Here is a 27,813-nt window from a genome sequence, read left to right on the forward strand (position 1 = left end):
GGGACAACAACAGCAGCAGCAGCAGCATCATACAACGTGATCTAATTGCGCTCTCTATACAGGACCTGTGTTTCTGATGTAAAAGCTGGCTCTGACGGATTTATCTCTTTACAGCATGGCATGATTCGTGTCTATCTTTGCGCCAGCTCTATCACCCTTTTCGCCGCTGCTTCGAACTCGTCAAATGCCTCCAGCGGGAGTCCACTCTCTGCGATCTGGAATGAGATGTCAGCATATAGCCTCACATAAGGAGAATTGACACTATAGCACTTACCATTCGCTGCCCCTCTCTTTCATTTGTCCCCCGCAGCCGCACCACCAACGGGATGCGAACGTCCAGATCCTGGAACGCCAGCAGGATCCCCTCCGCAATCATATCGCACCGCGTCAGTCCGCCGAAGATGTTTACGAAGATCGCCTTGACTCGCGGGTCCGACAGGATGATCTGAAACGACGCTTTCACCGTCGCTGACGTCGCCTTGCCTCCTGTGTCCAGGAAATTGGCGCAATGGCCGCCATGCATCGTCAGCGCGTCCACGGTGTTCATCGCCAGTCCGGCCCCATTGACTATATCAGATTAGTCGGTCACCATTTCGGTTGCTAAGAAGGAGTCTCTTACCTAGTGTCCCGATACTTCCCTCCCCGTCAAGCCTGCGAACAGAATCAGCATCATGCGGAGCGAGGGGGTAATCACACTCACTTAACGTAGACGATACCATCCTTCTCGGCCAGGACTTCCTCGGGCACCTCCTCCGCAGGGTCTCTCAAGCTTTGTATATCTTCCTGACGCCCCGAGCTTCGGAACGCGGCATCGTCGAAGCCAAAGCGGGCTGCTCGCACCTCAAGCACATCTGTAGCGTTGGCGCGGATTTCCAGGAGGTACGCCTCCTTCTCCGTGAAGATCTGCCACAGCGCCTGCACGATCTGAGCCAGCTTCTCTTGTGCCGTGGAAGGGAGCCGTAGGTGAGAGGCAACAGCCTTGATCAGTGGGCTTGCGCTGTCAAGGCTCGTGTGCTCGTAGGCAAATGGAAACCGGCCGGTCTTTTCAGGTTCGAAATCGGCGGTCGACGAAGCAAGCACGCACGGAGACAATGCCGTCCTGTCAACAGTCAAAGTCAGGAAGAAGTCTGCATCCGATGGAGCGGCCTCATTGGCAGCGACGGATTTCGCGCGGAGCATATCAAGAGCCTGGAACGATTTCACATAGAGGCTCCGGATCTGCTGCTGCTGCTGTACCGCTTTGTGGCAAGGGTCTAGAGAAACCCTCCGCATTGTGTGAAAGCCCCTTTGTTGGCTTACGCCCTTGGTGAACTGCTATGTGTAAGCGTCTTGGTGATGACCTGACGGCTAACAAGACTCACATTAGCACTTTGACCGAGTGCTCGATTCTTTAGAAGAGTCTTCATGGCCTCCCCAAACTTCTCCGGATGGTTCACCATAACCGCCCCAGCACTTTCGAGCGCCTGATACTTGGCTTTCGCATCAGGTTCTCCAGGGGATGTCCAGGCACCTGCATGGCCCATGACGCGCCCCGAGGGCGCATGTTGGCCTCCAACCAGGGCCATAATGGGTCTATTCGCGATATCAGTATTCTTCAGTCGTATCTAGTAGGACACACATACTTAGGATTGGTGGCCCTCCGATGATAATCCCGGATCCAACTGGCAGCATCCATCTCCGCTGTGCCACCAATCTCCCCGACCAAAACGATCCCTTCCGTCTCAGGGTCACTTTCGAAGGTCCTCAGGGCGTCGACAAAGTTCGTTCCCGCCAGCACATCGCCTCCCATACTGATACAAAGAGTCTGTCCTAAGCCTGCCCGTGTCGTGGACGCAGCAGCCTCATAGCTCAGTGTCCCCGACTTGGCCACAATACCAATCTTCCCGGGAGAGAAGCATGGTAGAGGCTGGAAGCCGATCCGACATCTACCCGTCACCGAGATGATACCAGGGCAATTAGCCCCGACCAGCCTTGTCTTTGACTGGGTTTTGAGCATTGAGTGCACCTAGAACAGACATAAACACATTGACTCTCTCTCACACATTAAGCGAAAGAGAGCCTTACTCGTAGCATGTCATGGATTGGAACATGCTCTGCAACGGCCACAATCAGCGGCACTTCCGCCTCAATGGCCTCCTCGATAGCCGCAGCAGCTGACCCACCAGGCACGTACACAGCAGACGCATCCACCCTCACGTTCTGTTGTGCCTACTTATCCACGGTAAGCTTCGCAACCGTCGACCCTCTAACCTGCAAAACCATACACACATACCTCCCTCACGGACTGAAACACAGGAAGCCCCAGGTTCTCCCCCCTGGCATTCTGCTTCACGCCTCCAACGACCTTAGTCCCCCAAGCCAGAGACTCCCGTACATTAGCAGTCGACTAGCACCAAAACATTAGCTCTCCCTTGCACTCCCAACGCTTAGCATAAATTACCTGTCTGCCTACATCAAAATTAGCACCCGACCACCAACCATAGATGATGCACACAACAACCTACCCGGGAAACCCTGAAACAAGACATTCGTATGCGCTCCGATCCTAAGATTAGGAAGCGTATCCGCGTAGTCGTGCGTGCGCGCTGAAGCCGAGAACCGGGCTACATGGCGCCGCGATGTGAGCCACCGCGGTGTCCGCGCCTGCGCGGCGGCAGAGCATAAGCGAGTCATTGGGTCTCGCTGGGTATATACAGATAAGAAAGCTGGATAAATCAGCTATGGGGCGAAATGATAGCTCCGAGTTCGCTCTCCGAGTAGCTAGTCAATTGAAAACAGATTCTTATGAATTGTTTCGTGGTTTCGTGCCAGTGGTATAAATATATGGGAATGATCACTTTGTACGGAGTACAGTACACTGTGACCCCAGTATGCGGGGGAGAGGAGGGAACGGAACGGCACGCTGACTGAGCCTCAGAGGATGCGACGCCCTTAAGAATGTACTGTACCTGGTAGACTACTGGAAGTAGGGCACCCCCTCGCCGATCTCTGACTTGCGCATGAGCAGTTTCCGAGGAGTTGGTGGAGAGGTCAGGCTGGGTGTAGAGCGTCGTGATTGGTTTTCTCGGAGTTTGGGGTAAGTTGCCCGCTTCGGAATGTCGGCACCTCGCTTACAGTTTTGCTGGTATTATTTGGCGCTGATTTAACTAGATATTGTGAAATGCGCGTTATTGGTCTGAGCTGGCACTGCTGGGGCCATAATTTTGGAGATGAGGGAAAGGCATTTGCTTGCGCGTGTGTTGTGATAGTACTTTCAACATGGCGGTCGTCGTATTGCTTCGATATATAGTTTGTTCGCTGTCCAGAGTTCAATTGCTGAGCGCTCTTTGATTCGCAGAGCACTCAATATCCCTGTTTACTCTCGTATAACAAGATGACAGACAAGGTGCAGTAAGGGTCGATTGCTGAAGGGATCTCGTGTTTTCCTGCAGCGACGAGTGGCACTCGTCCTTCCACCGCCACAAGCGCTTGCAGGCAGCCTGAGACACCACAGGCGTGGCTCTGAGAACATCAGTCTCTAAGAACATTAGTCGCGAAGAATATGGAAAGAGAGATAAAATACGAGTATGTGATTCACATTATATCTACCTGTGGTTACCAGAAGAACTCGCCCATCGTCGTGTTAGCTGACGAATTTTTTTAGTAGATGCGCAGCAACAAGCATCCACAACCACAGCGCCAGTGTTCATAACAGCTAGATAGTTTCACCCTCCTTGCTAATCAGCCATATTGAAAGCCAGAAGTGTGCTACTTTAGTATTTCATCCAGGATATAATCAGATCAATCGGCAGTCCTTGATTTTTGCTCCATGATACCGAAATACAAACTCAATAACGCCTCCCCAAGACTAATTGCCCGGAAAATTTCAAGGAAAAAGAAAAAAACGAACAGCCAAGTGTTCATGCTCTGATCCATGCGGTGTTCAGATGCTTTCTATTCTCGCAAACTGAACTTGTTGTAAAATGTTCATTCCCAAAAGACTCCCGACTCAGTAGACTCCCCTTCCTTGTTGAGCGCCCTCCCCGCGCGGCGAAGGCCGCCATCGGGTTTCGGAAAAGCTGTGCGAAAAACACCAGTTTGCGCCTATTGCTTCTTTCCTTTCCAAATGCGACATGGGATAGGGGATTTTTTTATGAGAAAATAAAAGTGAGCGAGAAGGAAGAAAAAAAGCGTAGCTGGACTGGCTAATGTTGGTGGAAGATGTATGTTGTAGGAGGAAAAAAACCACATTCATCATTATTCATAGAGAAAAGAAAGAGGTTGAAGACGCTTGGATCTATTTAACCACCGATCTGCTCCTGGTGGACTTCGAGAGTGTCTCCATCGGCCATTTCGAGCTGTGGTAGCAGGCGGAAGTTAGTTGGGTGTTTTGTTCTTGTGCGAAGGGGGGTAGTGAAAGAGGGATGAAGGGACTTATGCGTGTGTCTTGGTGGTGAAGGGGGAATAGCCACAAGCGCAGAATCCCGGCGGTGGCGCTAGGATTGTGAAGAGGCGGGGGAGTAAGGGGATTTCGCAATACGTACAGTGTCTGGCGTGTCCTCAGGACGCACACGGGTGCCGTCGAACAGGAAGCGGACGGTTGAGGGCTGCTTGCCTTGCCTGTCGCAGAAGGCATCCATCAACTTCTTAAGCTGGGTTGACCGCTTGATCTTGAAGAAGACCTCGTTGTTGTTGTCGGTGACTTTGATGTTGAGGTGCTCAACGGGAGCAGGAGCATCGCCGCCGGAAGGGGAGGCGTTGGAATCGGCCATCTTGCTTGGTTTGGGAGGTCTGTTTTGTGATCTGTGTGAGAGAAGGTGGAAGTCAGCCGCTGGAGGGGTCCTTGTCGCATGCAATGATTCGCTCCGGTCTGAAGAGGGATGATGAGAGGAAGAGTGGTGGGACGGGTTCTTACTGCCTGGTTTTGAAGCGAGATGGGGATGACAGAAGTGCGGATCAAGGTCGTTGAGGCACAAGAGAAGTGACAGAAGCGAAACGCTGAAGAGAAATAGATCGGGGTTAATGAGTTGGAGGCGATGGCAGAAGCCATTCCCCCCCCACCGGTGATGAGTAACGGAGAATCTATTTTTGCGGCGCAGGTCCAATCGGCTGGAGTAACACCCCGTAGTTAGCCTTGTTGTAGCTTGACGATGCGATAGTGAATGAATACATCAACTTTTTAACTTTCTGTCTTAATCAGATCATCAACTTTTCATTGTCCTTTCTTTGTCATTTTGCATATAAATTTTCCCCCAAAGCTTCATTTTCATCTCCTCAGAAAGGTCGTTCTTCCCCCACTAGAGTTTGCTTTTGCTGCTATATATTATTGCGTCATGGTAGGCGAGACCGCAGATTTGGACGTCCATTCCCAGATCTAGAAGAACTAATAGTCGGCCAGGGCGGACTTAAAGAGGACCTAGCATATGACCCTCCCTGTCATCCACGAGCAGTAGGTTTACTTCTGAGTATCATGGGAAGATAAAGCACACCTATTGACATCTCTGCAGTGTGCCATTCAAGGTGACTTCACTTGCCCGCGATTTATGAGGGTAAATGTCACTGACGAAGTCTGTCAGCTTGCCTGACAAAGAACTCGTACCAGGAAGAGAAGTGCCAGTCGCAAATCAATGCCCTTTATGAATGCTGCAATTCGTTCTACAAGGAGCAAGGCGACGAAGCGAAGACTCCCAGCTGTCCTAAGCCCAGTCTACTGCGACTGAAGATGAAGCAACGAGGCCAGGAGTTCTAGGTTGATCGCACTGCCGCGGTCAGGACTTCGTGCCGCCGGGTACTTTTGTATATACTCCCACACGGCATTGCAGATACGGAATAGAGAGAGCAGAAAATCCTTGACCATCGTGACAGACTACTGTAAAGACACGAAATCCCGGCCGAAATTCGAAGCTGAATGTGACAATTCCTTTGCAGTCTGAGCTCTCATGTGAAGTGAAGAGCTAGGCTAGTTGTAAGAACTGCCAGATTGCTATAAGACAATCGTGAGCACGCTGAGAGGCCGATTGACCTGGACGAATATTGAAAACTCTCGCCCCGAGACTCTAATGACTGCCTATATGACATTTGTTGAGAGAAAAGAAAAAGAAGAGGAAAGGAAGAAAAAAATCCACGATATTTCAATGCGCGGGTGTGGCCGCGCTAGTCTTGGTTGGGCCTAGTGGCTGGACAGCCCCAAAACACGCGGGCGGCCGAGAAGAGTAACTGAGAGAGGAAGCTGAGAAGTTCCAGTTCAGTTCTTCCCTAAACCCTGCTTAGGAGCTTAACGTCTATCCGCGATTCCTCCCCCCACCCCATTCTTCTCCCCATCACACCTATAAATTCAGAGTCGCATCGAGCTCATTCATTATTTCTTCTGGTCGCGCTCATGGCTCCCCTGACCAGGGTGACGGGCCCGGGCGCCCCGGCCGGGTTCACCTCCGTTAATGTAAGTGTTTCTGCGCTTGTGTTGACACGGCCGTCCAGGCGGTGCGCTGACCTGGGCTCTGTTCATTTCACTGTCTAGTCCCATCAACAAGCGCCGAACAATACCGATGTCATCGAAATTGACGACGATGATGACGAGCCCATGGATGAAGAGGAGGATAATGAACCTAACGACCACCCAGGGGATATGGAAGAGGAGGAGGAGGAGGAGGAGGAGGAAGAAGAAGAAGAGGAAGGCGATTACGGCGACGAAGAAGATGGTTCGGAGAACAACTCCGCTGAGGATTCGAATCGCAGTGAATCGCCTTTGGAACTGAGTCCCCCTCCTACTGAGCAAAGTACGACGCATACAACCTCTCGTATCGGAGCAATCGCTAATCGTGAGCTAGACGGTGTGACTGAGGCTACCCCGGACTTGTTCACTTCGGCAGGCGCGCAAGAAGCTCTGCACCCCCTTCGTCGTACTGCGGACCGAGTGACGCGTCAAATCGAGGCCTTTGCCGAGAAGTTAGACCGCTTCAAACAGCACGGAAACCGATCGGACGAGAAGCTTGAGGACTACAGGGCTGCATACCAACTGGCCAGAGGCTACCAAGAACTTGCGCAAGACGCGATTGATAATATCAACAAAGAACACACTGTGAAACGCGCAAAGCAGGGTTATGGCGCCAACCTGGCCAACGGGACCATGGACACCAAAACACAAGAAGAATTACAGCGACTACAATTGGAAGCAAGCACCTGGCAATTATTCTGCAACATTATTTCCATTGCCAATCCTTTCCGCGCAGCCAATTGTAAAGAGAGACAAGCGACTGCCTTCCAAAAACTGCACCGCTACTCGACCGATCGCGAAGTATGGGAACAGTTCCTCGATACTGACCCGTACGCGGTGGAATGCTTGGTGGTCCTGAAATGGCTTGAGTGGAACGCTCAAGTCTCCTTCCGGGATATGGACGAGTTGATCTCGGAGCTGGAATCACAAGCTGAACGAGGCCAGGGATCGTGGTCCTTCAGCTGGCTATACACGAAGGAGACGATCAAAGGACACAAGCGTTTGCGAGCCTGGCCTCAGCCCCTCGAGCCCAACGACACTGGAATTACCGCCTCTTTGCTCAAGTCGGAAGACTCAGAATCTCTGGTTACTCAGCTGGATCCTGATGCGGTCACGAGGCAGAAGCAGAACATTCAGAGAAAGGATCAATACTATGAACGTGCTACCTGGATGACATGCTGGAAGATGCTTAGACAGGGGGAGTCTTGGTCGAAGATTCGTGAGTGGTCTGCGGAAAGGTTGGAGCCTTGGAGGGCGGTCAGCATTTGCGGTTCTAGTGTCGACAAAAAGACTTACAAAGGACGAACACCCGTTGATGATGGTCACACGCGCTTCATGAGTTGGCGGTCTCAGGAGTCTTGGAGTGCTGCCTGCAGCGCTTTAGCGCGGAATCCAAAGATTGAAGACTATGAACGGGCCGTCTTCTCGTTGCTCTGTGGCGAAAGAGAGGCCGCGTTCAAGGTCTGCCAGAGCTGGGATGATTTTCTCTTCGTCCATTTCAACAGCGCCGTGCTCTCACGGTATCAAGGATTTTGCAAACAGTTCAAACGGAAGCTGAGCTACTCGCCTACCATCTCGGTAGCTTTCGTTGCCGAGCCGCCGGGCCATGATGACGTGGGGAAGTTCATACAATTCACCAGGGAACATGAACGCGTTGGATTCGAGGCTCGCAACCCGTACCGTACCATTCAGTCGGCGATTCTGTCCAGAGGGTATGATAAGTTCTTCCTTCCGTTGGCCCACGCCGTGTCCCAGGTTGCGAACACCACAGCGGAGCGGGCTTCTCTGGTTCCCACCTTGACGCCTATGCTCGTGGAGGACAGCTTGCTCATTACCGCAAGGGATCGCGATGCTCTCCGGATCGCAACCCATATGCTCATTGCTGCTCGGCGCCTTGGATTGGTACGGTCAGACACGTCGTTCTACGAGTCTACGTCCGTGAATATTATCGGCTACATTTCCAACCTAGAGAGCGCTGGCGTCGTTGATCTCACGCCGCTTTATGCTTCTCTTCTACCCCCTCAGCAGATGCGAATTGTCCTGGCACGCGTCTTGATTGAGGTCGTTGACTCAAGAGAGCGGAAACTCATCGTCCAGGCTATGGAAAAACATGGGATTGATGTGGAAGAAATTTTGGAGACCCAGTGGCAGTATGTCAGCCAACAAATCTCTGCCATCGACCATTCAAGGACAGCGAAGCGTTCCTCCAAGGTTGTGACACGGAAGGATGGCGATCGCGAGTTGGCTCCAGTAAAGCAGGATTTCATTGGAACCGAGATCTCCGACGTAGATGAACGGGTCATCCGAAGTCTCGAGTGGCTCCGTTTCGTCGACGGACAATGGGGCAGGATCTGCCAGCTTGGATCCCAGGTGTACCGGAGGTTCTACAGTAAGTCAATACACTTGCCGGACTTGACTGCGATGCTAACGAATTTTCAGAAACCGGCAACCTCGCCGCCGCGAGGGAGCTAAGCATGCGCATGAATCTTTCCGACATCTCACGGGAGTCTTTTGGATTCGACGTGGCAGAGTTCGGTTTCACCATGGAGCTCGAGCAGGAGTTTGCTGCTTCAGAGCCCTCCAGTCCGGTCAAAACGAGGTTGTTCAGTTCTCCCCACAAACGAAGCCGCTCGAAGACAAACGGCATCCCACCTGCGGGTGACACAAATCTCCTGCTACAACAGTCACAAATCATGCGTGACCTGGAAAGCTTGATCGTGGCGTTCGATGGGATCGAAAAGTTTGCCACTGCTCTGGACAGTTTCGAGAAGTAAGTCCCAACGTAGGATCACAATGCGGCTCGAGCTATACTCACCGGACTGTAGGACAAGACGCAGGCGGGATTCCGGCACCCTCAAAGATCTCCGTGAGGAGGTCCAGGTTGCATTGGATCAAGTTAGCATACCTATCGACGTCATGCTCGGCGATTGGCTAGTCGGCGCTGAGACTGGTAAGCACCAGCTCCTTGGTACAAACTACAGAGATCGATCCCAGACTGATTGACACTCTTCCCCACAGCATCCGAGCAAGCGGAGTTAGAAGAAATTCGAAACATGTACATTCCCGAGGTTTTCCTCGAATACCACAACGCCCTCTTCGCATCAGCGCGCGTCCTCAACAGCGAGAACCTTGTGCAGTGCATGAATCTCGCGATCCAGGTTTCGGAGAATGAGCTGCTGACGCGCAGCTTTGTGGCCTCGCGTCGCATGAAAGAGCTGATGGACGCGTTGGCATTATCTAGCAAAGCTATGGTGAACACCCGCGCCAAGCCCGGGGTGAGGCTACTAGGAGGCGAGTCGTTGGGAATCTGGAACGTGGACAAGGTTGAGGGGGCCGAGCACGACGACGATAACGCCGCCGCGGCGCAGTGAAACACACTTCAAGATTAAGACGTGTACTTACTGTTGTACTATGACACAAGAAATGAACGACGGATTGGCATGCGTGTATGTACATTAGCCTCCTATTTGCTTTTCCTTTCTTTTTTTTTTTTTCCCTTCTTTCTGGTCTCAATTTTTCGTTGTGTGTTTCTGGGATTTTCGAAGACGCGGTACTTTGCATGTACGCTGGGTTGGATTGAGGGAGGGACTTTGAGAGGAAGCTAGGGAACACATTTTCAGGCGTAATTGACTAATGACCAAGTTACAATGCAATACAGGCCGATGAGTGGATGGGGACGGGGCATGGATTTACCACATACGTACTTCTCTCCAGTCCTGATTGTTGATTCACATCTCGTATCGAAGTGGCGTATTATCGACCCGATAACATATAGCCAACCGAGCTAGTAAACGCCAGTAGAATCAGTTGCAAACTCTCATATCAACGCACCAGTGGAGCCGCATACTTTTCCCGCTGCTCTTCACTTGGCTGGTCGGCTAGATCAACGCCGTCGGAATGCCAGGGGATTCGGGCTTCCTGTATGCCGGTGTGGGACATTGTGGCAGTAAACATGAGTCTGGCAGGGTTGTTTATTGATTGGATTGAGGATGGTGGGAAAGGATTTAGGGTGGCATTAGCTTGGATAGCTTCGATGAGGGGGGTATACAGCTTTTAGACTCGATCCTCTGGATAATCATGCTGCTGTACAAAACTTGGTCGTGTATCCTGCTGACATATCCAGCCAGTCAGATGGGTGATATGTAATTAATGAATGAATGAATGAATGGATGGATGGAGAAGGTATACTCCGGAAAAATCATGTGTGGGCTAGGTATGTATGTGTGTTGTAAACACCCCCGGCTGGTTAACCCTCGCCTCACTTTCTTCTCCATACTACTACTATTCCATGCCCCCTCTCCAGACGATCATGCATACATTAAACCAAACAAGCAAGACTGGTACCACACATAGGCCAATAAACCACCATGGAGAGAGTGAGTTGAGTCTACGATAAAATCGAATGGCTCGATCCCAATATTCACCCGCAGCGCAAAAGTCTCCGATGACACCGCAAAAAGGCTGACGACATCCTCCACTCTTTCAACTGTGGCTATGCTTTGCGGTCAACCGTAACTCTCTCGGGGAGGTCGGGAAGCAAATCCCCTGGGCCAAAGGAGTTTAGCTAGGGACTCCTGACTAGGGACGGACATAGGTAACTGGACGGCAGCCGTGGTTGTTGTGATTCGGTCCGTCCGGGCAAGGTTCAGGTTCACTGGCGGTACACAGTACGTGGTTTGTACCTTAATTATCTTACTTGACTGGGATGATATGCTGCCAGGGCGCGAATGGGACTGTTTGGGACGAGGGCGGCTGGTGGAGAGTTCGTATCGACGGGATGTATACGTGAAGGTTGGCGTATATTGTGGTGGTGTGTGCTGTATTTCTTGTATATCAGGCGAGATCGTAGGATATGTGAGTTGGTTTCTGAGGGATTTTGTTTGCTCTACTGTCTGTAGTTGGACAGGCGGTTTAGATAAGAACAAGCAGAGTAGGTGAGAGAGATGGAGAGAGAGGACTGGAATGGTGGCTGCATGTGTTCTGCTCATGATACCCTCAAAGGTGCTTAGTTCGAGCACTTTAGTGTGGTCTATCAGTTGATGTCACTCCGCCGTCAATAGTTCAAACCCAAAGGACATCGATCAGTCAGTCAATTCGATAATAAACGGGACCGCAAACATACAACCTTAAACTCTGCTAGCGAGGTGTCCAGAGCCCGAACTTGCGTACGACGTGGATGGGTCCCTTTCCTTTTTGCACCGCCCCCTTCTGCCAAGGTCGTCTATCCGCATCTGGATGTGCCCTGACTGATTCGCCCAGGTTGGGTTTTGGAACGGCGACTATTTGATGAGCTGTGATAACTCATTACTGATTACTGATTACCCAGTAAGAGTACCTCATTGGCAGTGAGAAGCTAGGATATAGAAAAGAAATTCCCCTCGTGGAAGAGCGAATCCTGCATGGAATATAGAGGTGGTTGTGCTTCCCTTCCCTTCCCCTTCTCGGTCCATATTCCTAATAGAAGGTGGATATCGAGCAATCTTGCAATGGGGTGAAATGTGGGTATCCACTTGACATGGCAGGTACGGATATTAGGTGCATGGAAACTATGGGTGGCATCAAATAGCGGCCATGGATTGATCGTTGATGGTTCGTACTGAACTAAGGATTTAGGGGTTTCCCCGTTCCTCTCGCTGGGTAACGGTTGTCCTCAGTCTACTAGGTAGTCCACTTGTATCACTGATGAAAGATAGATAGATAGCTAGACAGGTTAGTATCCATCTAATTCTTCTTGGATATACTTTGAGAGAGTTTATGCGCGGGGTGGACCCTCCTTTCTGGGTCCTCGTCTCGGTTGGCTGGGAGGGAAGATAAGTGGCCGGTTCTCCATCGTCGAACCTGTGATGTAGCAATGCACGGAAGTCGTTGACGGAGAAGATGCAAGTATGATCCTTGGCATGGGAGAGTACACTCGGCTGTGACCACTGCCGTTGGCGCGGCCAGCAGCATACGAGATCGCGAGATCGCTTCATCTTGCCGATTGCGAGGTGGCAAGTAACCCTAGCGGTGACAGTTGATGAGGGGATGATGCGATGCTAGGGATCTCTCTCTCCGTGTCTCTCTCCCCCCGCCATGCCATTGAGCTGTATGTGATCCAGGCCCGAGGACTGATCTAGTATTGACAGTAGATGTTGTCATGGGAAATGATTCCATGGTTTTGCCCGCAATAGACGCTGGAGTTGACTGACCTCAACGTACCTAACTTGACACATGGACCACACACATCATCATTAAACATTTTGGTTAGTTTGATTAAGCAAATTCTAAGTCCAGAGAGTCTAGAAACAAGACCCAGCTATGCCAATAACATAAGATAATCAAACACAGAGACCAAGAATGGGTAAAAAAAAAGGGGAGAGAAAAGAAAAAAATTCGGTGACGGGGAAGTCGAGTGAGGCAGTGCAACCGGAACCGACGAGTGAGGTTACAGCTCGGCCTGGGGGTGGGAGCTTCTGCAACAATCGTTAGTTAGTAGTAACATTAGTACCCAAGCGCGCGTCCTATCTTTCAAGGTGGCAAGGAGGCGTTCTGAGTCCTCGTGGCTCCAGCCGACACTTACTTTTCCTGCCTACCGGTGGTGAGATGTGTTGATGCTGGGGACAATTTTCAAAGATGAATATAACATGGATATTCTCATCAAGTTCTGTATACTTCGCTTCACTTGATGGCATCTGCAAACGAGAAGATGACCGGACCGTTTCATGGATGGGCCTGGGAATCTGGACCAATCGGTGGATCTTCAGGCGGGACTGACGGATTGCTGCAGATTCTCATTGGTTGCTAGGAGTGCAAGTGCAGGGTTCTTCCAAACCTTTTTGAGCATTAGTGGGAATGTGCTTGGTAACTTAATTACAATACACAATACACCACTTTCTCTCTCTCCTCCTCACCTGGAAGTCCTTCCCTTTGCCCAAAAAGAAGAAAGACGTAATAGACCTCTAACTACCACCACTGCATCTATCCATCTCTCCCTCTCCTCCCTCCCTCCCTCCCTCCCCGTCCCTCTCTTCCTCGCCAACCAGCCCTCGTTCGCCCTGTTTATACCCAATCCTAATTATCCCCTCATTTGTTCTTCTACTGTCGCGCTCTCTCTCTCTCTCTCTCTCTCTCTCTTCAATCCCTCCTCATTCTTCATCCCGCCGTCTCTTCCCTCCCCCGACCCCCCGATCTCGGTGTGCCCGCGGAGCTGCTGTGTTGTTGATTCCAGTCCGTCTAGCTCTTCAGATACCAGACCGTTGAATCCAACGCTCGCTAACTAGGGTCTTATCCATAGTTTGATCTAGCCTCACTGGTGACCATCAAATTTATCAAATCCTGGGCGTTGAGATCGTCGTTTGAGAATCTTCCCGCTCGAATGCGCTCCTGATACACACTACGGGGTCTGGCTCTTTGCTCCTGATAATTTGGTCATCTCCGGCGCCCACGGCCCTCTCGCTCCTCTCCCCTGTCCCCTCCGCCCCATCAATCGCTTGCTCGACAACCCTCTCGGGCGCGCTTACAGTACATCGAAATACTGCTGGTTCGGTAGACGCAGACGTTATTCCACGACCGGTCCAGTCTTGCGGCCGCATCACGATAGTCGATAGACCTCGTTTCACCTAGACCGCATGAGATATCTTGTTCGACCGTTGGCTCCCATGATTCACTCTTGAGCTTAATACCCTCATCCTGCGCCGTGGAATGAGATTCGTCCCCTTGAATGCCTGGCGTCGGAAATACATGACACCGCAGAGCTCGACCGATTCTCTCTTTCCCGAACCGCATTCCACTTGATACTAATATAACCCTTTCCATTCCTGTCCTGTTCCCTCCGCTTCCAAGACCCACACTTTCCTCGGTCGTGTCCTCCCTTGGACGATCATGCCAGACTCCGGACCCGATGGCCAGGATACCAGGCAGTCAGGGTCGACTCCCCTGCGCCGGGAGCGGGCCCCGACCATCACGATTGACACGTCGGCCGTGACCTCTTCTTCAAACGATCAAATCCAACCGCCGGTGCAAATATTACCTCTTCCGCCACAACCTTCGCTGCAGATTTCGACTGACAATGCCGATACGCATGACACCAGCGCTCTTTTGAACAGCGGCGGAGTCTCGCCTACCTCCCTTCGCTCGGCTGCTTCCTCCGAAGCCAGAGACTACGAAAGTCGACCGACGTCACCACACAACTTCTCTTCTCCCGCATCGAAGATGGCCGATTCCATGTCCAACTCGAATTATTTGGCTGTACCTGGAACAAGATCTCGAGGGAACTCGTTGGAGTCGCAGGATTCGAATCAATCGTCCAGTTCGTACGGTGGAGATACATACGCGCCGACTGCGTCGCATGCATCCAACACAGATTTGACGCAGAACACGATAGTCAACGATGAGGATGCCCTGAAGCCCGACCCGGGCCGAGAAGCTGAGTTCGAAGTGGAGGATAATAAATTCGCCTTTTCGCCTGGCCAATTGAATAAGCTTCTGAATCCGAAAAGCTTAGGGGCTTTGCATGCTCTAGGCGGACTTCGAGGAATCGAGAAAGGATTGCGCACCGACGCTCGCAGTGGTTTAAGCTTAGACGAGGACGAATTGGACGGTGCTGTGAGCTTTGAAGATGCGACAGCTTCGCAGACGACCCAGGCCACGCCTAAGTCTTCTTCTCCGGCACCTCAGCGTCCCACGCCAACGGGAACCAGCTCCGCTAAACCCTCCGACAGTTCGTTCACAGATCGCATACGTGTCTATGGGAAGAACAAGCTACCTGAAAGAAAGGCCAAAAGTTTCCTAGAGTTGGCATGGATTGCATACAATGACAAGGTGCTGATTCTATTGACAATAGCTGCCATCATATCGCTTGCGCTTGGCATATATCAATCTGTCACAGCCACCGGCGACGAGGCTCGCGTGCAATGGGTTGAAGGCGTTGCAATCATTGTGGCTATCCTGATTGTTGTGATTGTGGGTGCCGCAAATGACTGGCAGAAGGAACGTCAATTCGTCAAGCTGAACAAAAAGAAGGATGACCGCCTTGTTAAGGTGATTCGTTCCGGAAAGACATCCGAGATCTCAATTCATGATGTTTTGGTAGGCGATGTCATGCATCTGGAACCAGGTGATATGATTCCGGTGGACGGAATCTTTATTGATGGCCACAACGTCAAATGCGATGAATCATCTGCAACCGGCGAGTCGGACGTTCTCCGGAAGATGCCTGCCCACGACGTATTCCGCGCCATCGAGCAACACGACAATGTTTCGAAGCATGACCCGTTCATCGTCTCCGGTGCAAAGGTTTCTGAAGGTGTAGGCACGTTTCTGGTCACCGCTGTGGGTGTTAATTCGACTTTCGGAAAAACAATGATGTCGCTCCAAGACGAGGGACAGACGACTCCGCTGCAGTCGAAGTTGAATGTACTCGCTGAACACATTGCCAAGCTTGGTCTCGCCTCTGGCCTGCTTCTGTTCGTTGTACTCTTCATCAAGTTCCTCGCTCAGCTGAAAGATATGGAAGGCTCATCCGAGAAGGGTCAGGCCTTCCTGCAAATCTTCATTGTTGCTGTGACTGTGATTGTCGTTGCTGTTCCGGAAGGGTTACCACTGGCGGTCACTCTTGCGCTCGCCTTCGCCACGACCCGTATGCTCAAGGACAACAACCTTGTTCGACTCTTGAGGGCATGTGAAACTATGGGCAACGCGACTACTATCTGCTCCGATAAAACAGGCACGTTGACAGAGAACAAGATGACTGCTGTGGCTGCCACCCTGGGAAAGAATCTTCGCTTTGGAGACAAATCATCAGGACCGGCTCTCCGTGCGGATGATGACCGAGGCCGTGACCCTGTGACCACCGTCTCTCCCTCAGAATTTGCTTCCAGTCTTTCCGCGCCAGCCAAGGATTTGTTGGTCAAATCGATCGTGCTTAACTCTACCGCGTTCGAAGGAGAGCAGGATGGTACCGCGACTTTCGTCGGCTCTAAGACCGAGACAGCACTCTTGGGATTTGCTCGGACGTACCTCGGGATGGGTTCGGTCAGTGAAGCACGGGACAATGCCACTATTGCCCAGATGGTGCCTTTCGATTCTGAACGCAAGTGTATGGCTGTGGTTGTCAAGATGGAGAATGGAAAGTACCGGATGTTGGTCAAGGGTGCATCGGAAATACTGGTGGCCCGCTCGACTCGGATTGTCCGTGATGCTAGGCAAGATCTCTCTGAGGTTTCTATGTCTGATGAGGACCGGTCTGTTTTGGACAAAGTCATTGATCATTATGCCTCACATTCGTTACGGACCATTGGTCTGGTCTACCGTGATTTTGACCAGTGGCCTCCGCGAAGCGCAGCCACCCAGGAAGAAGATCGTTCGCTTGCAGTCTTCGATGCAGTCTTCAAGGATATGGTCATTCTTGGCGTTTTCGGTATCCAGGACCCTCTGCGTCCCGGTGTAACAGAATCGGTGCATCAATGTCAACGCGCGGGCGTTTTCGTGCGGATGGTGACTGGAGACAACATCACAACGGCTAAGGCTATTGCTCAGGAATGTGGAATCTTCACGCCAGGAGGAATCGCCATTGAGGGGCCTAAATTCCGTCAACTGAGCAGTCGGCAGATGACCCAAATCATCCCTCGCTTACAGGTACTAGCACGATCGAGTCCCGATGACAAAAAGATCTTGGTTGCTCAACTCAAGAAGCTGGGTGAAACGGTTGCCGTGACAGGTGATGGTACCAATGATGCACAGGCTCTCAAGACTGCCGATGTTGGTTTCTCCATGGGTATCTCTGGCACTGAAGTCGCGAAGGAAGCTTCCGACATTATTCTCATGGACGACAACTTTACCTCCATCATCAAGGCTATGGCGTGGGGTAGGACTGTCAACGATGCTGTCAAGAAGTTCTTGCAGGTAAAGTACCCTCTTGACCTAGTAAGGTGAAATATTTCAAGCAAAGCTAACTATGACCAGTTCCAACTCACTGTCAACGTGACAGCGGTCCTTCTCACATTCATCTCGGCCGTCGCAAGCGGAGAGGAAGAGTCGGTTTTGACGGCGGTGCAGCTTCTCTGGGTCAACCTTATCATGGACACTTTCGCTGCTCTCGCTCTGGCAACGGATCCCCCTTCTCCACACGTTCTCGACCGCAGACCCGAGCCTAAATCGGCGCCTCTCATCACTCCAACTATGTGGAAGATGATCATTGGACAGAGTATTTATCAATTGGTTGTCACCCTAGTCTTGAACTTTGCCGGAAATTCGATCTTCCATTATCATTCAGAGAAGGACACTTCGCATATGCAAACGGTCGTGTTCAACACGTTCGTATGGATGCAAATTTTCAACCAGTGGAATTCTCGCCGTCTTGATAATCACTTCAACATTTTCGAGGGAATGTTGCGAAATGCATGGTTCATCGGAATTCAATTGATCATCATTGGAGGACAGGTCCTGATTATCTTCGTGGGTGGTCAGGCATTCTCAGTCCAGCGGCTCAATGGCGCTCAGTGGGGTGTCTCTCTCGTCCTGGGAGTCATTTCTCTTCCGGTCGGCGTGATCATTCGCTTGATACCAGATGCTCTCATTGCCAAGCTCATTCCAACCTTCTGGCACCGCAAGAAGGGACCTGAACTCTGGGTTTCCGACGAGGATCGCCGCTTCGAGTGGAATCCCGCCCTGGAAGAGATCCGTGACCAGTTGAAGTTCCTCAAGACTGTTCGCGGAGGTCGTCTCCGGCACTTGAAGCACAAACTACAGCACCCCGAAGAACTCCTTCCCAGATCGCGAAGCGGATCACGGTCATCCAGGTCCCGGGAAAACTCGATTCCTGGAACACCTGTGGAGAACAACAGCGATAGCACTCCGCCCATACCGGCGACTCCGGAGTCTCGGTCAAGACGACGAACCCGGTCTCGCTCTAACTCAGCATTTGGGCCGGCGGCTGCTATGGCCGGTGTTGTGGCAGGCAGTATTGCAGGCTGGTCTCCGATTGAACGAACACAGGGAGAAGGAGAGCCTTTCAAGATCCAGGCCGATACACCTCACGGAGGTCTAGACAAGCAAAATGGTATCGAGATTCACCCGGATACCGCCGCGGATGACCGGATCTTGGGCAACTTCAAGGCCACCTCGAAGACACCTCCGAGCCAGAACCCCGAGCTGCTGCCACATTTCGATCATGTTCCCCCTGAGCGTGCGCCATCTAGCCGTAGCAGACGGTCTACGTCGCGCCAATCGCAATCCAGCCAAAGCCATGTCTAAGCGTCTCGCGCTATACCACTTATGCAATACTAGTTTCCGCGATTCTATTCTGTCCCAATGACTTCGATGCTCGGTTTATTGCCGAAAATGTATACTTATTTCCTTTTCCCCATACCCGATTCTCCTTCTCCACATCGAATTTGTCTCTTTCGCTATCCTTGAACTTCTTTGATCCACTCCTTTAGGAGATTGCTCTAGCCTTGCCTTGCGCGTTTGTGTCATAGCATCCTTGTCTTCACAATTCTATCCATATCCCAGGGGAGGTGTCTCGGTTCTGGCGTACGTGGCTTACTATAAAAGGGATTGGCTGTCTGCGCTTTTCGCTTGGCTCGATTATTAGACACTCTTTCTTCTTGCTTGCTCTCTCGCATGGGGATTGGGCGGCGACTCGGGCGAAAAAAAATTCTAAGTTTATATATTTTTAATATCTCTTATCCCAATATAAAGACCATAAATCTTTATAGATCTTTACTTGAAACTAAGTCTATTATGAAAAACCAAGTATATACTTATTCTAGTTTAGTCAGAAGTTATATTATTCCTGCTGTGAAATTATACTGATATAAGGAGAGATACTTCAAGGAAGATAATCTATCTTAATTATCATTTAAAGTATACAGTCCGGGACAGCACAGCTCAATCTCAAATGGCACCCCTCATTGGGCTTCTTCGAATTTCGATGGCTCTATGATCGTCGAGCACCTGGAGGTGAACGTCTTGAGCGTTGTGTCCCTCTACCAAGCCACTCGTTCTCTGCTCGAGAAGTCGATCACCAATCCTGTTTTCGCCATCATGGGGTCTGGAGCTGGAGGTCTAGGGTGAGACATACTCATTCTAATTCCCGTCGGCTTGATTCATGCTGATCTGTTCTTTAGTCGCCAGCCTCCCGTCCCGAGTGCAGCCTACGGAGCTTCCAAGCCCATGCTTCCGTGGTACGCTGTTCGAATCAATTCTGAAGGTCAGTGGTTTAACGCCTTTATACTATATATAGACTAGGTTCAGACCGATATAGGAAACAGTGCTGTGAAAGGGTAGGATCTAGACTCAGCACTGGACTCTATCAATAAATCTCTACACAGCTTATTTGATATAATCACCAAGGGACCTAAAGAGCAGTACAGCAGGAAGGTTGTTCTTTACAACGGTGAAGTTCAAGAATAGTAGATCATCTTGTTCGTTAAGCAATATAAAAGGGCTCAGATGCGTAATCCTGCCAGATTTACCCGGATGTGTCTGTCAAAGGGCGCTATGAGCGACTAAATTAGATCAGATTCAATGCAGTTCGACCTACCGACTCGAGCCCGAAGTATAGCTGGTTATATAGAAGCTGCGTCGCGTTAATGCAGCGAGAACATGATCATGTAACTGTATACAGGGATGGCACAAGTAATTGAACCCCAGCCGCTTAGCAAAAAACAGTCCTTTTCTAAAGCATCTGACACCAATCATTCGAGGCCCCGTCATCTGAGATTCCCTGAGCTGATAAGAGCATCTCGACCCCGCCTGTAGAGAGATAACTTGATGTTTGAGACTCAACCATATACCCGCACCTCTACCACTGGAACTCTGGGGCTGACAACATGGCAAGCACCACCAAAGAACTCCCATTCAGCAAGCTTTCTCTCGATGACCCATCTAGTTTATAGAGAAGAAATATGCATTATATTATATAAATTAAGAGTATTATATTAGTTGCTAAGAACATAGTTCTATAATATAAGCCGGAGCCGTGGCGGGGCAAGCAGGCGGATTTGATTATGTGGGTGAGTTTGTTTGATGGAACAGTTGTGCCGGGTACAGATAGGTTTGGAGACTGGGCACCGGTCGTTCAGGCTGGCAAAGATGGGAGGGAAGTTGAGCTCGAAATGGAAACGAGTGAAGGAGGTGACATCTATATGATTAACCCTACCCCGCAAGCCCTAAGATAGTCGTAAGGCTGTAGAAAGCCTAAGGCACCCTTTCTCCTGACTGACATCCCTATATAATACTGCGTCGATAATCTTGATTGAATAATGATTTCCCGCCAGAACTCATTTTTAAAGCCTGAAGATCGACTGCCTAACACAGAAACGCCCACGCAAACAGCATATCCGATCTCTAAAGTTTGGTAACTCGATCCATTCGCAGGAGTCCCACTCATACAGCTGTGCAAACGTGATGCTAATGTAGTTCTGAGCTCAGTGCACGAGTCTCCGCTAACCACAATAGGGAGGTTATCACAATTGCATTACGATTCCTGCCTGCGTCGAGGCACTCCGGATAGAGATAGTAGCAGATAAGGTCGGCTCCTTTAAACGTTGTGCATATCCCAGCCAGAGACTGGCACAAATGGTGTCAATGCTGGGGTCACACTGATAGAGCGGAGTTGGAGTAATGCTAAATGCAATTCTCGATTTGGGGCACAGGTATGACCACGTGCTATAGTTGGCATTGAACTGCTACATCGGTTCGAGTCGGTCCGGTGGTCGCAGCAGTTTTAAATTGTAGTTGCGGTATCAGTGTATATTGCCGATGCTGTAGTCGTCGCATTCGTCGAGCTAACGGTAATGTAAACTGCGCGCTCGGCAAGATGTGTGATACTACGGCGACAGGGACAGGCGAGGTCCGCACTGGAGGGTAATAGATGCGCAGATAGAGTAACAATAGCATTTCTCCAAACCACTCAAAAAGATAATCAAGGCAAAAACATACAACAGAAGGGATTCGCTGGTGGTCACCCACCCAACTACTAACCTCCCGGCGTGTGGCTTAAGTACGGCTGAGCGGACGGGAAGCCCTGTTTTCCACACCCTGTGGTCGTATGTGCTTGATGCATATTATGTTTGGAATATATACACACTTTTCTCTCGATGAATTACATTGGTTTAAATAGTTGTGAATAATCTTGCTCTTTAGATAGCACGTCCAACACAAAGATAAAACTGAACCTTGTTTTCCGGATTTGGAAGTGATAACCCTTCGATCGCTTCGATCTTACCATGTCGAATAAGTGTTTACCAATTCTCGCGAACAGAGCGGTATTGCAGTCTCCAGATAGCCAGCTGTTTCCAGTAACAAGCTCAGCCATTGTGATCTCGCAGGCGCCAAGTAGCTCATTTCCTTAGACCTGAGTACTTATCGTATTTTTCTACATGTTAGCGATATGTTTCATACATCAGTAGCCCTTGAACATAGCAGGATAAAGAGTATCACCAGAACAATAACTAACTGTGAAAGCGTTTCAGTGCTTCAAGCTTTCTCTTTATACCGGGAATAAGAGATATTACAAACTTATAATAGGATATATCTAACTCTTTTAGATGGTATTATGAAGACTAGAGTGTGGTATATAGTTCCCTTCAATGCATTATGTATTAGAAAGAAAAGGAGAGATTGTTTCCGTTTCCATATCTTCATGGATCCAACCTACAGTATCCCCAAATAAGAGGCAGGCTGCTTTTCACCAGTAAAAAGACAAGATATAGGTCCCTGTGATCTGGCCAGTCTCATATATTTCACTAATCTTCTTATACTTACAGGTCGCGTTGGTATATTTATTGTATAAGAGCGTCCCGACTGTCTATTCCTTTATAGGGTCAATATTCACGTACTTAGCCGTGAGCGAGTAAGTATCGTCGAACATCGTGATTCCGGTTAGACTAGTAGGCCTCCTGGTGCCGGTAATCACGCTGCGGGACTAGATAGTCTCGCGCGGGCAACTACTCTGTGCGAGACCGGGGTACTCGTAATCCAGACCCTAATAGATGTAGGTGTGTTTGTTGTTTCCCACCTCCTCGCGGAGGAATAAAGCCTTGGAGGACTTCTTACTGTAGGTTAGAAGCTTGGTATTAGTAGATATTAAAGCGGCCGCGGTGGTCGTGGTTGTAGTTGTAGTGCTAGTACTGGTTTTACGCGCCGTGGTGGTCGAGGCGGTTTTGGCTGGGTCGGCGGTGTACCCCAGATACGTGTACCACCCTGAGGAGTAGTCTGTGATACTGGACCAGGCGCTGTCGGCCAGGGGCCCACCTTCGCTACCCTGGTCGTTGTTGGGGATAATAAAGGGACAGCTGTCGCCGGTGACAATCGTCGTCATAGTGGTGGCCGTGACGGAGCAGCTGATCTCGACGAGGGTGCTAGTGGTCGTGCAGGAGGTTGAGGTAGAGCTAAGCGATGTGCACGAGATCCAAGTATCAGTGAATGTCTGGCGGGTACAGGTGGAGGTAGAAGTAGCCTTGGAGGTCTGACTCTTATTCGAGTCTTCATTATTGGTATTGGGGTCTGGCGAGTTGCCGTTGATGTTGATGCCCCCCAATCTAAAATCAATTCTGCTATTATTATCTTCGTCGTCATTGTTGTCGTTATCTGGATTTTCATTACTGTTGAACCCTTTGTCTGGACCGGAGTCTTCGTTGTCAGTTGTGCTACCGGTATTGTTGTCATCGTCGGTGTCGATGTCGCTGTAGATAAACCTGATTCCACTACAAGCCTACAAACAGCCGCAAAAGTGATTGCTATACAGTTTCCCACAGTCGGTTGTGCACTTGGGGCTCACGGGACTATCGGCAACGGTGATGGTCGGGGGCTTGGGAACTATGAGGTCGTCGTCGCTGCTGTCCTTGCCGTAGGCCCTAGTATCCCAGGGGTAAGGTGGAATGATGACTGTGCGCGTCCGCGGGGTATGCGTAACAGAGCTTTGATCCAGAGGGTTGGGATCATCCGTGATGATTACTGTACTTGGGGGAAGACGAGGCGTGGGATGAACGGTAACTTGACTATCAGTAGATCCGCTGATCACCACAGCCGAGAATTCCCAGCCGGTTACCTGGACTTGATTCAGATATCTCAACGTTAGTCGGCCTGCACTCAACATTCGAATTGGACAAACCTACTCGGTGGTAAGTCAATTGTAGTGTCGTTAGAGACATTAGACGCCGAGGACGAGCTGGAGGAATTATGTCCAGTCGAACCAGTGGAAGAGTCCACAGTGGAGCGCAGCTCACAGGCACTATCAGGACAATATCCTCGACTACACGCGAAATCGCATAAGCCGTGATACTGGTTGTAAACGACAGTGGACACTGGAACCCCCGTAAGACTAGAGTTGGCCGCCGGAGCGTCGACCAACACCCCCTCTGTCGTACACGTGCCTGAATGAATCGGACAGTAACCAAAATTGCAGGAGTAGGAACACAACCCTTCAAGGTCGTCTTCCCCTGTTCCGGCCACGCAGGCGAAAGGAGTGAAGGGGGAGGTGCTGGGAATAGTCAATGGCGAGCTGACTGTGGCACATGCGCCTTCAGAACAATATCCATAGTTGCATGTAAAGCTGCACAGCCGACTGTAGTTGGCATCCTAGGGCTGAGAAGAAGATTTGGTCCTCCATTACCTCGGTGGGAAGAACCTCAATCTGAAGTTGACTGATGGTGTTGACCGTGGTATTGCCGTCGTTGCACTCCAGTATGTCGTGCGTATCCACGTGGTCAATGACAATACCAAAGCCATTATCCACGAAGTCTGCGGCGGCCCCCCTCCTGTTTGGCCCGGAACTACCTTCAAGATCAGTAGCAAGCAGACCAAATCAGGAGAGTACATCAATCGAGATGGGCTTGCGCTTCTTGGAACCCCAAATGGCGGCGGGATTGGTTGGCTCCTCATTAACCACAAGCAACAATTTATGGATGGAAGGAAACCTAAAAGGCCAGTGCAGGTTACAGTCTGGAGGACCACAGGTCATAGTGATGGAAAGGATTGGTATCATATGATTTTCCAGTTAAAGAACCTAGCAGCTCTGCGTTCATGAGCTACCAGAAAGGCCGATGGAATGCGCGTATTGATTGTGAGGTAGGGTGTCTCTTGAACTTCTTTGAAAGACTAAACAGTGTCTCGGAAAAACAATGTTATCAAAATTGATTTCGTAATATGAATACCTCTTATCACTCATTTTACAATGCCAGGCGAGTGGGATAATTGAATAGCTCCCACGGATCAAATCCTGACTCATTGAGTTACAGAACTAAATCCTTGCCTCCTGCGCCTCTTGCTTCTCCTGCACTAAACGAGCTGCAGCAAATTCAGACCACCGGTATTGTAGTTCATCTGACGTCCTGAAGCTTGGGTTAAAACCCACCGGGACCTCGGTCCCATCAGGAGCTCTCACGACCTGAGAATTCCCATCGCCCTCATCACTACGTTGTGCAGACATAAGACCAAGATTATAGAGCCTCCAATAGTCCCAGAATACCATTCCCAGTGCTAACAGTGGTCGGGAATCTAGCAAGGAACATGTTTGGAATAGAGCTCGACGTCCAAAGGCCTCGCATGTTGGTAGCATCTGCCACATACCGGGGAGATTGCGTCCCTCCGTAGCAGAAATAGTGTTGGCCCATAGCCCCGCAACAGGCTTGCACGTGTCCTCCTCAGAAGGTGGTAGGGGTGGAGGACTCCAAGCCCTGAAGTCACAGATTAGAGAATCGTGACGTCCAAGAGATAATGCGTTGGGCAACTCTAGCCAGAATCGCAGGTAGAAGGTGTCGGCAGCTGCAACCAGTGGGTCCGACAAATTCGGATGAGTACAAATATCCTGGAGACACTCTGATACTGCGCGCATTTCATCACCTGTAGGTTCTCCTCCGCGTATCACACCTTTCTTAGGCTTTTCTGTAGGGACAGGAAAGCCTGAAGTGCGTAGATAGAGATGGAGCTCGTTAATCGGCCAGTCTAGCTGGAGAGAAACATTCCATACATCTGAATACAGCTGCAAATGCCACAGAGCCCGATAAACACGGTACTCCTCCACCCAAGACGGGGGGCCGGCTTCTCGCTGTGGATATGGTTCTCCCCCCTTCAACTTCCCGGCCGTATCCCGACCATAGCTTCTCGGTTGCACCGCTCGAACGCGTGCCAGAAAGGTGGTTAGGCAGGCGCAGGCCAGTCGCTGGATATTAGCTGCAACCCGGACCATATCCCGCAGTATAGTACCGGTTATAGAGGTAGGGCTCAAAGGTGATAAATAATCCTGCGCCATAAACTCGGCTAGAGTCAGGTTGCATCCAGAGGAGAAGGAAGGGCGCCGGAGATCCGCACATATCCGGAAAAACTGGTGTAGTTGATAGCTCATCACTGGGTTTGTACGCAGGATGTTCTCAACAAGATTTATAGCATCGGGGTGAGCTTGATCCAAACCTTCCTCCGGGGTGAACAGTGCGGCGATGCGTGGCGAAACTTGAATCAGACTGTCAAGCCCAGCCCAATCAGCAGCTTCCTCGCTGATTGAAGATAGGAGCTCATAGGGTAGGGTGCTGAAGGGGTCCATATTTGGGATGAAAGAGCAATTCAGGTATAATCGGAAGTAAAAAGCTGATGATGAACGTGTAACATGATCCAAATGTTGCTGTCTTAGATTTTTTTGAAAAGGGCCTGCAAGCGAAGATAACGCCAAGAGAAGACTAATTGAGACTATTGGAAAGATTGAAAGAATCAAGGGACTTACGCTTGAGCGTCTGATACCCTCCTTTCTCACACTAGTGCCTGGATCCCAAATACTGTCTGTATATACTAGTAATACTAGTGGTGTACTATATGCATCTACAAACTAGAGAATCAAATTGAACATGTCCATGACACATTACCAGATTGAAAGAGGATTGCCCGAGGAATTTGCTGCACATCTCAGCCCCTTTCTGATTGCTAGAGCTTTAATCACATATGAAGCCTCTCCCACCTTATTCCGCTGTCTCAAGGTTCTTCTTATCGCCTCTATCCCCAACCGTGATCTTTCGTGTCCTAGGCCTTGCTACACTACTAGCTCTTGGATTCAGTGCTTCGGTTTCACCACCACCGCGAGCAGCCCGTCTCCAAGGACTATAATCCGCTATTTGTGTCTGAAAGCTGTCAATGGCCAGCAGCAGTCTCGCCGGTCTCGTCAATTGCTCTTCCCTCTGCCTCCTCCGGAATCCCGACTCCGTCTCTATTTGCAGTGGGTTTCCTAACCCTTTTTTCTTGTCTATCCTCTTATCCCTGCTGGTAACCACGTTACTGACAATAAATCTTTTAGGCACAATGATCTGAAGAGTCTCCCTCTGTAATCATCAAGCGCGAGCCTACTTCGCATCATCACCCTACACATCGTCACGGACATTCCCATCACTAAATAGGCACATAACCCAGTGTAAGCTAGGTCTTACCCAAGTTATACTTTTCTACAGATATTCTTTTTAGCTCTTAGTCAATAATATATCCTTCTGGGCTTGACTCTGTAATGTCTGACTGTACTTGATACATATAAAGTACAAAGTCCGTGCAGCATATTAACGAAATCGGCCAATCCCATATACAGTATACACAGCAAACTTGCCTTGTATGTTATAACGTGATTCGTCTGAGCTAATTGTCAAAAGTTCTGCGATCTCGTTCGCCGCACGCCATGTCATCGATTGCGCTCAGAGATGCTCACGTACTCGGAGTCTATGCACATACCCATTCATTCCCTTACCAAGCAGAGTGAAAAGACAAACATAGGCTACCTTCGATCAAAAGCAAAGTCTCTCTATCGGTGCCCCTTAATGTTGCACGTTTAGCTATCGTTAGATGTGTCACCATAGGTTGACCGGACTTAACTTGCTTCAGAATGTTTGGTATAGCCGAGAATCATTGGGGGAGAGGGTCGAAGTTAGGGATGCTCCTGACGGGGAGAAAATACCAGAAACACGAAAGCATCTGCGAGCAATGACGGAGACACACGACCCATTTCCCAGAACAAGGATACGAATACATCCTCGGAACACTTACTCGTAGCCAACGGGCTTGGCGAGTTCACATCAGTATACAGGTTTCCCATGCGCTAGTCAGCTAAGATGGCGTATCTGTCGCCTGGCCTCGCTGGGTCAACTACCTTGCTTGGATCTTGGGCGGCAGATGGTAGACGATATTCGAACCAATACGTCAGAGCACGTATGAGTCGTCGAGAGAGCTTTCAGAAAAACCATGAGCTCATTCACACATACCCCGAGACTTTGTTTCATGATCAGCCAAATCTCTGTTTACCCCACGATTAGGCAATTGATGATCGTCCACGAGGTGACTAGCCCCTGCTAGAAAGTCAAACAGGTTTGTTCCTTATCCTGGGTCACCGT

At 50.2% G+C, this 27,813-nt stretch overlaps 8 protein-coding genes across 8 annotated transcripts; 4 read left to right on the forward strand and 4 right to left on the reverse strand.

The window, feature by feature from the left end:
* Window positions 1-39: 39 nt before the first annotated feature.
* On the reverse strand, window positions 40-2,673 carry BO97DRAFT_444677 (putative succinyl-CoA synthetase subunit alpha; the record flags this gene model as incomplete). Its single annotated transcript, XM_025698482.1, has 10 exons — window positions 40-215; window positions 275-567; window positions 620-651; window positions 701-1,311; window positions 1,362-1,572; window positions 1,623-2,005; window positions 2,065-2,208; window positions 2,273-2,386; window positions 2,441-2,448; window positions 2,505-2,673. The coding sequence occupies 10 exons, from the start codon at window positions 2,671-2,673 to the stop codon at window positions 132-134; spliced, it is 2,049 nt and encodes a 682-aa protein (XP_025549629.1). The 3' UTR covers window positions 40-131.
* A 1,112-nt stretch (window positions 2,674-3,785) lies between these two features.
* On the reverse strand, window positions 3,786-4,996 carry BO97DRAFT_406956 (SUMO family protein SMT3). Its single transcript, XM_025695539.1, has 3 exons — window positions 4,895-4,996; window positions 4,524-4,782; window positions 3,786-4,337 (listed from the first exon to the last, which is right to left on the reverse strand). Exons 2-3 carry the CDS (start codon window positions 4,749-4,751, stop codon window positions 4,281-4,283), a joined length of 285 nt encoding a protein of 94 aa, XP_025549630.1. The 5' UTR covers window positions 4,752-4,782; window positions 4,895-4,996; the 3' UTR covers window positions 3,786-4,280.
* A 158-nt stretch (window positions 4,997-5,154) lies between these two features.
* On the forward strand, window positions 5,155-6,051 carry BO97DRAFT_372667 (DUF1903-domain-containing protein). The gene is made up of 4 exons (XM_025692873.1): window positions 5,155-5,315; window positions 5,378-5,428; window positions 5,487-5,499; window positions 5,556-6,051. Exons 1-4 carry the CDS (start codon window positions 5,313-5,315, stop codon window positions 5,726-5,728), a joined length of 240 nt encoding a protein of 79 aa, XP_025549631.1. The 5' UTR covers window positions 5,155-5,312; the 3' UTR covers window positions 5,729-6,051.
* A 206-nt stretch (window positions 6,052-6,257) lies between these two features.
* On the forward strand, window positions 6,258-10,075 carry BO97DRAFT_406958 (nucleoporin Nup84/Nup107 family protein). Its single transcript, XM_025695540.1, has 6 exons — window positions 6,258-6,418; window positions 6,497-6,755; window positions 6,807-8,861; window positions 8,912-9,242; window positions 9,298-9,422; window positions 9,491-10,075. The coding sequence occupies exons 1-6, from the start codon at window positions 6,359-6,361 to the stop codon at window positions 9,841-9,843; spliced, it is 3,183 nt and encodes a 1,060-aa protein (XP_025549632.1). The 5' UTR covers window positions 6,258-6,358; the 3' UTR covers window positions 9,844-10,075.
* Window positions 10,076-10,901: 826 nt separating this feature from the next.
* Window positions 10,902-11,514, reverse strand: BO97DRAFT_127177 (uncharacterized protein). The gene has a single exon (XM_025690014.1). The coding sequence runs from the start codon at window positions 11,458-11,460 to the stop codon at window positions 10,978-10,980; it is 483 nt and encodes a 160-aa protein (XP_025549633.1). The 5' UTR covers window positions 11,461-11,514; the 3' UTR covers window positions 10,902-10,977.
* A 2,674-nt stretch (window positions 11,515-14,188) lies between these two features.
* Window positions 14,189-18,888, forward strand: pmcA (putative P-type calcium ATPase). The gene is made up of 2 exons (XM_025690015.1): window positions 14,189-17,353; window positions 17,414-18,888. Exons 1-2 carry the CDS (start codon window positions 14,333-14,335, stop codon window positions 18,701-18,703), a joined length of 4,311 nt encoding a protein of 1,436 aa, XP_025549634.1. The 5' UTR covers window positions 14,189-14,332; the 3' UTR covers window positions 18,704-18,888.
* Window positions 18,889-19,390: 502 nt separating this feature from the next.
* BO97DRAFT_426492 (uncharacterized protein) lies at window positions 19,391-19,738 on the forward strand (the record flags this gene model as incomplete). Its single annotated transcript, XM_025697130.1, has 3 exons — window positions 19,391-19,521; window positions 19,579-19,661; window positions 19,716-19,738. The coding sequence occupies 3 exons, from the start codon at window positions 19,391-19,393 to the stop codon at window positions 19,736-19,738; spliced, it is 237 nt and encodes a 78-aa protein (XP_025549635.1).
* A 2,701-nt stretch (window positions 19,739-22,439) lies between these two features.
* Window positions 22,440-25,994, reverse strand: BO97DRAFT_416011 (uncharacterized protein; the record flags this gene model as incomplete). The annotated part of the gene is made up of 5 exons (XM_025696420.1): window positions 22,440-23,168; window positions 23,235-23,539; window positions 23,572-24,034; window positions 24,069-24,232; window positions 25,025-25,994. The coding sequence occupies 5 exons, from the start codon at window positions 25,992-25,994 to the stop codon at window positions 22,440-22,442; spliced, it is 2,631 nt and encodes an 876-aa protein (XP_025549636.1).
* Window positions 25,995-27,813: the final 1,819 nt, after the last annotated feature.

This window comes from Aspergillus homomorphus (assembly GCF_003184865.1).
Source record: "Aspergillus homomorphus CBS 101889 unplaced genomic scaffold BO97scaffold_29, whole genome shotgun sequence".
NCBI lineage: Eukaryota > Fungi > Ascomycota > Eurotiomycetes > Eurotiales > Aspergillaceae > Aspergillus > Aspergillus homomorphus.